We start from the raw sequence: 7,724 nt of genomic DNA, 5'->3' as shown, positions 1-7,724 counted from the left end.
AGCATTATGCTAAGTGAAATAAGCCAGTCAATGAAGGAAAAATACCACATGATCTCACTCATTCATGGATAATAAAGACCAGTATAAACGTATGAACAAAAATAGATACAGAGGCAGAGCAGCCTCGAACAGACTGTCAAACTAGAGCGGGAAGGCCAGGGAGGGTTGGGGGCAGGAAGGGAGGGTAAGAGATCAACTGAAGGACTTGTATGCATGCATATAAGCATAACCAATGGACATAAGACACTGGGGGGTAGGGGAGGCCAAGGGATTGTCAAGGGCGGGGGAAAAAAAACGAGACATATGTAATACCCTTTGTAATACTTTAAGCAATAAAACAATTATAAAAAAAAGCCCACTTCAGATGGACTTTACTGTGCTTACTATAGGCATTTGTTATATCAAGGACATCACAGATAACATCCCCTCATACTGTAGGCACTTGAACAAAAGGACCAGAAAGAAAATCTTAGATGGACACAGACAATATATTAAAGAGGTTAAGATAAGTATGCAAGATCATCATAGTACCTAGGTGTGACTTGGAAACTTGGGAAAGGAAACAATTATCTTAGGTGCTCACCTAGAGAAACAAGTTACAAATTGACATGCTACAAACTAGGGGGTTAACTGTAAATTAAACCTAACTATAGCAACAACCACATTAAAAATAATGGACTAAACATGCCACTATAAGAAACGTTGTAAAATGTCTCAATAAAGAAAATTCAACTATATGCTGTTTATAAGAAATGCGTTTTAAATGGAAAGCATAAACAGGTTAAAAAAAGTTTAAAGTCATAAATTACATTAACATTAAAGCAATCTATAATAATAAAAGCATAACATGCAAATCGACCAAAAGGCTGAACAGCTGATTGACCGTCCGGATGACCTTCCGTATGACCTTCCGGATGAAGCCAGGGCTGGAGGGCCTACACTTGCATGGATTTCATGCTACGGCCTCCAGTTGTATTAATATTAGACAAATTAGGCTTCAGTATAGAGAGAAAGGGTAAGAAAATATAGTTGAAGAAATAGTGGCTAAAATCTTCCCAAATGTGATGAAAAACTCTAATCTTCATATATAGGAAGCTCAACAAATACCACATATGATAAACAGAAGGAGGTCCACACCTGAAGACATCATAGTTGAATTCTCAAAGCCAAAGACAGAAAGCATCAGGAGAAAAACAACTCATCATCCATAGAAATCCTCAATTCAGAAACTATGGAGACCAACAGTCAGCGTGATGTCACATTCAAAGTGCTTGGAGAGAGATTTAGAATAAGTGTTTTGTCTGAAATTGCTCTTGGAAAATGGGATACGATGAGGGCTATGAGCCTTGGGTAGAAGAAAATGGACCGTTTTTAATAGCAAGGCAATATTGGCAATGGAGGTAACAAAAGTGACAGTGATGCACTTCACCTTAATATAGTCTTGTCCAAAAATGGCCTTAATCATGGAACCCCACATGTAATCATGTTATTGAATCATGTTATTGGAATGGTGTCTGCCTTTTTTTTTAGTTTTTTATTTATTGAGTTTTAGAGAGAAGAGGAAGGAGAGAGAGAGAGAGAGAGAGAGAGAGAGAGAGAGAGAGAGAGAGAGAAGTGTTCTTCCACTTATGCATTCATTGGTTGATTTTTGTATGTACCCTGACTAGGGATCCATCCTGCAATCTTGGTGTATCGAGATGATGATCTAAGCAACTGAGATACTCAGCCAGGGCCTGGAATGGTGTCTTCTTGAAGTATATAGTGGACCAGGTGTTATGAATACACTTACATGATCATTTTCATGCATTTTATTTACCTGGTTCATCAACAGTTGATTTTCCTTCTAGTTTCAGGAACACCTCATTCAAGGTTGGCATGGAAACACCATAATTCTCAATTCCCAGGTCAGGAGAGAGATCAAGGTTCTCATAAAGTTCTAAAAACACATACACAATAGCAAATCAAAACAAGCATAGTGTATCAATTAGAATATAATATTTCCCACTGTAGATAAGAGTCTTGTGGGGAGCAGCTATAGGGTTAAGCCTCGGACTGACCTGTTGGCAAAGTCACAAACAAGTCCCAGCTTAGAGGGCACAGTCTTCTTACCATAATTAGGCTTGACCTTATGACGCTCCCTAGATCTTATCTGGGAAGCTAATGGGCTGAGGGAAGTGCAGCAAGAACAAGAACAAAAACAAGTGAAACTCACAAGAACAGTGTAACTTTGGTAACCACTACCTTGTTTACCTCTGACTATAAAATAGAGGCTCAGCTTGCCTCTACATCTCTCTCTGTGGCCTCAGCCAGGCACTGGGAAGATCCACGGAGAATCTGTCTCCATGTAAACCATTCTTCGCCGACTCCTTCCACACCTTTGGGAACCCCTGGACTGCTGGGGCTGGACCCTGGCAGAGTCTAGTTATTCTTACCTCATGTTTTAAATACCTGAACACATTGTACTACTATGCTCTTAATAAACGTTAGTTACAGTAATTATCATAGATATTATTTTTATGAATAACATTTAAGTATTTCATTTCTTGATATTCTTGTACATTACCTGGAAATTTATTTGTTCTTTCCAAGGGCAATGTATAGACAAGTTTTCCTTCACTTTTTGCTGATAATTTGGCATCAGGGATGTGCTTTGTAACAATGGATGTTATTTTTTCTTGAACACACATTTCATTCAACTGCAAACTGGTGATAAAAAAATAGATCTGTGTTATCTAACATTGTCTCCAATTGCATGAAGAAAATTACTTGTCTCTAGGAGACAAAGAAAAATCACATAAAATCTAATGCAAGAAATAGGTCACCCAAACATGAAATAAGAGGTCGAAAAATCAGATTATATATTGTGCCGACCTCCTAAAGTAAAAGATTTAACTACAATAATGTTAAGCATCTTATCTCTGAATCAATCAATAATAACAGAATATGTTACTATCTAAAAATAGTAATAAAATAAAATGAAGAGAATAACAGGAGAGAAAGAACAAGAGAGAAGAGGAAGAGCTAGGGGAAAGAGAAGAAACAAGGAGTCTGCTTAAGAGACTGTTAAAACCCTGGGTGAGAGATGATGAGGTTGTGAAATACAATGTCAGTTGAGAAAGTTCCCTTAATACATACCTTTCTTACCAAATAATGTGTTGTGGATATATTTTCTATCACATATATCTAAACTTTTTTGTTGTCTTATATTCTCAATTTCTAAAATCTGCCAATCAATAATTCATATACACATACTATATACTCTATATATCTATATCTGTATCTCTATTCTAATCTCTAATCTCTATATCTGTCTATACATCTCATTTTTATTTGTGTATATGTGTATATATGTATACATCAACATCTGTATGTAATAATCAAAAGTTTCCTTGTGTGCTGTGATGCGTTGCTCCGAGCATCATGTCTTGCTTTAGCCCATTTCTCATTCTCCAGCCTCTTCAAGTGGCCATACCTTAAGTGATACCCAATCCCCCATTTCTTCTTTAGAAACAGACTTGAGCCTGCACACTTCAGCTTCCCTTTGGAGAGAAACACTTTCCTGTCTGAAAGCAAAGAAGAAAGTTTGTCAAGAAGTTGACCGTTCTTTCCCCCCAAAAGATAGGTCATTGTCTGCGTGATCCAACTCTAATTCAGGAGCTTCTATATTTTCACATACAGGGCTTCATAAAAACTCAGTGAAATAGACACATTTTAATCTTATTTATATACTTTAGACTGTTGTTTTCCCTTCCAGCCAGTCATAGAGGTTTTGCAGATAAATCTTTGAATATAGAGAATCATCACATTATACATTTTAATGGACCAAACATCAAAATTGTTTGAATATTTTAAGTTGATTTCCTTCAATTTTGAGTAAAAGGACCGATGCCTTTGAATATAGACTCTTCCTTCAAAATAAGTGAGTTTCCTGGCAGATTGTACCTCCATGTAATCAAAGGATACAAAATCCTAGGACATACATAGAAGTGGTTGGGAGTAAGATTCTTGGGCCAGTTCATATCATTGCCAGCTGTTCCAATGGCTGGTTACAGCTGGGAGACCAGGTTACACAATACAGCTGCTGAGCATATAATCCATATTTCTCAAATCTCATGAAGTTTTCATCATGATACTTAAAGGAAACCAGTATCCAGTACTTACCAGCCAGGATATCAGCCTCATCCATGAACTGGGTACTGAACACGATCACACGGTCCATTTTCCGCTCCTTCAGCAAGTTCCACACTTGATGCCTTGAAAAGGGATCCAACCCAGCAGTTGGTTCATCCAATAGGAAAATCTACAGTGGAGGGGTGTATATAAAAGGATCTTTCCAATAAAGTATATAGTTCTCCCAGAAAACACGTTGAAACCATGTCATTTATATTTCAAAGATCATTGTGGTTAGGACTTTGTTCTTATATATGTCCCATCATAAATATTTTATCACAGGTGTCCTTTGCAAATAAAAGGTAGGAACTACTATGGAAAGTTTTAATTTAAAAAATTTAATCCATCTCTAAATTTCATCTTGACTTGAGCCTGCACACTTCAGCTTCCCTTTGGAGAGAAACACTTTCCTGTCTGAAAGCAAAGAAGAAAGTTTGTTAGGAAGTTGACTCTGTTCTTTCCCCCCAAAAGATAGGTCATTGTCTGCGTGATCCAACTCTAATTCAGGAGCTTCTGTACTTTCACATACAGCGCTTCATAAAAACTCATTGAAATAGACACATTTTAATCTTATTTATATACTTTAGACTGTTGTTTTCCCTTCCAGCCAGTCATAGAGGTTTTGCAGATAAATCTTTGAATATAGAGAATCATCACATTATACATTTTAATGGACCAAACATCAAAATTGTTTGAATATTTTAAGTTGATTTCCTTCAATTTTGAGTAAAAGGACCGATGCCTTTGAATATAGACTCTTCCTTCAAAATAAGTGAGTTTCCTGGCAGATCATACCTCCATGTAATCAAAGGATACAAAATCCTAGGACATACATAGAAGTGGTTGGGAGTAAGACTCTTGGGCCAGTTCATATCATTACCAGCTGTTCCAATGGCTGGATAGAGCTGGGTGACCAGGTTACACAATACAGCTGCTGAGCATATAATCAATCCATATTTCTCAAAACTCATCAAGTCTTCATCGTGATACTTAAAGCAAACCAGCGCTTACCAGCCAGGATGTCAGCTTCGTCCATGAACTGGGTACTGAACACGATCACACGGTCCATTTTCCGCTCCTTCAGCAAGTTCCACACTTGATGCCTTGAAAAGGGATCCAACCCAGCAGTTGGTTCATCCAATAGGAAAATCTACAGTGGAGGGGTGTATATAAAAGGATCTTTCCAATAAAGTATATAGCTCTTCCAGAAAACACGTTGAAACCATATTATTTATATTTCCAAGGGCATTGTGGTTAAGATTTTGTTCTTATATTTAATGTCCCATCAGAAATATTTTATCACAGATGTCCTTTGCAAATAAAAGGTTGGAACTACTATGGAAAGTTTTAATTTTAAAAATTTAATCCATCTCTAAATTTCATCTTATTTACCTGAGGATCTCCTAAAATGGCAATCCCAAAAGTGAGTTTTCTTTTCTGTCCACCACTTAAGTTTTGAGCAAGGACGTCTTCAATACTGTCCATTTGCAACTCCAGCACAACTCTTTGTATCTAACCAAATGACAACATTTGTGTCACGTACAAGATTCCTTTCTGTTTTTATTTTTACATTGATAAATACAAGGCAGGAAAGTGTAATGGTTAAAAGCACGCATTCTGAGCCAGAATGGACTAGATTTGAATACCACTCCACATTAACTAGCTACATAGTCATGGTCAAGTTACTTGCTCTCTTAAACCTCAGTTTCCACATATGTAAAATGGGAGTAATAATAGCATCTATCTTATAGAGTTGTTATGGGAAATAAATGACTTAGTATATTTAAAGCTAAGGATAATGGTTGGCATATAAATTATACATAAATGTTAGATAACCATTTAACTCAGATAAATACCTAAATTAGATTTTTTGTCCAACTTTCATACAATGACTTTGTTCAAAGATAATTTAATGAAAGCATAAAAACTCAGTGCAAATAGACTTAAAGATCTCATTTTGGCCAATATGTTAGTTCTGATATTTTTATGTACCTCTTGTTCCATTTCCTGTGGTGGAATCCCTTTTATCTTAGCAAAGAGTCTGAGATTTTCTCTTACAGTGAGGTAGTCAAATTGCACATTGTATTGTGGGCAAATTCCAGTGAGCTTGCTGATATTTTCTAGGTCAGCCATTTCTGAAAGTTTATTACTATACACGGTGACAGAACCTATAACAAAGATTAAAAGTTAACATCAGATTATACTTAAGATATTTTTCTAAATGAAAAGCCACGATAGAGTTATTGATTGCATTCTAGATAATATGGTTTTAGCTTCAAGGTTTATACAACTCAGGTATTGTGAACTTCCATTTTAGTTGTGTGGTGTATGGGGTGGGAGAAAGGTCCCTTCTGCAGTTTTTTCCATTAAGATGTAGTCTACTTATTCTCCCCTCATAGTTAGGTGTGGTGCTATAATAAAGAGAATTTTAGCAGATGTGATATAAGCAGGGATTGCGAAGTGCCTCCACCCTGGGGTTGCCCTCTCTTTGCTTCTGGAATCATGGGTATCACTGGATGAAGAATCCCTAACTAGCTTCCTGGGGGATGTAGAAAGAGAGGTGCTGTGGTTCTAACTAGAGCCTCACATGTGTGAGTAAGGCTGTGCTAAAGCATCTGACCCCAGGTATTTTAATCCAGACAGAAAAACCACCAGCCAACCCACAGAGTAATGAGAAATAAGCAAACATTTTTATTTTAAGCTATTGGCTTTGGGAATGCTTGTTGCGCAGCAAAAGCTAACAGATACAAGTTGGAATGCCAAAGGACCAGAAAATAAATCATGAAATAATCAAATTCCATTAAATATTGCATACCTCTATAGAATACTATAAATTAACTTCCGTTTATTTCTGGTAATCTGTGTTTGTGATTAATGATCACAAGAACTTTTTATTAACAGCTGATTTATTTGTCAGCCTGACTTTGGGGGAGAAGAACCCTCTTACCTTTGGTGGGAACAGATAACCCACTAAGAATGTTCAATAGTGTTGATTTTCCAGCTCCACTGTGACCAAGTATTGCAGTGATTTGGCCTTCATATATGTCAAATGCCAGATCTAGGAAGAAAAAAGAAAAGGAAAGAAGGCTGGGAGAAAGGAAGGAAGGAAAACAGGTAGGGAGGTAGGAAAAAAACTACAAATTTATTGTGGAGCTTAAATTTGTCTTTTTATTTCCTTGAATGGCCATGTTTTCTATATATGAATATATTAGGTTGTTAAACTCAAAATAAAAAAATATGCTTTTATAAATTTATATGTGCATCCTCTTTTAAAAATTTGAAATCACTTGTTTTAAAACCAAGAAACTTCTTACTAGTATACTCTTAAGTTCATTGATATTGCCTGGTATATGGCAGGTGAATGTTAATATTTATTGACTAAATAATATAAATGATACTTTAATAGTTCAGTAAATTTTTATGTGGATAAAAATCCTTTGGTGTATATGACATTTTTGCCCAAAATAAAAATAGCAATATTTACAATAGCTTTAAAATTACAGAAGAAAGCCAAAACCGGTTTGGCTCAGTGGATAGAGCGTCGGCCTGTGGAC

The 7,724-nt window shown here is 36.3% G+C and overlaps 1 protein-coding gene across 1 annotated transcript in view; it reads right to left on the bottom strand.

The window, feature by feature from the left end:
• Window positions 1–7,724, bottom strand: part of LOC102264195 (ATP-binding cassette sub-family A member 8) — a 90,935-nt gene that overhangs the window by 62,276 nt on the left and 20,935 nt on the right. The window contains exons 13-19 of the mRNA XM_014536207.1: window positions 7,118–7,228; window positions 6,163–6,338; window positions 5,563–5,682; window positions 5,182–5,320; window positions 3,473–3,563; window positions 2,564–2,703; window positions 1,817–1,936 (exon numbers count right to left, since the gene is read on the bottom strand). Of these exons, the coding sequence (XP_014391693.1) occupies window positions 1,817–1,936; window positions 2,564–2,703; window positions 3,473–3,563; window positions 5,182–5,320; window positions 5,563–5,682; window positions 6,163–6,338; window positions 7,118–7,228 (897 nt within the window). The remainder of the gene's footprint in view (window positions 1–1,816; window positions 1,937–2,563; window positions 2,704–3,472; window positions 3,564–5,181; window positions 5,321–5,562; window positions 5,683–6,162; window positions 6,339–7,117; window positions 7,229–7,724) is intronic.

Source organism: Myotis brandtii, unplaced genomic scaffold (assembly GCF_000412655.1).
Source record: "Myotis brandtii unplaced genomic scaffold, ASM41265v1 scaffold157, whole genome shotgun sequence".
In the NCBI taxonomy this organism is placed as follows: domain Eukaryota; kingdom Metazoa; phylum Chordata; class Mammalia; order Chiroptera; family Vespertilionidae; genus Myotis; species Myotis brandtii.
This window is presented reverse-complemented; position numbering and strand designations above follow the sequence as displayed.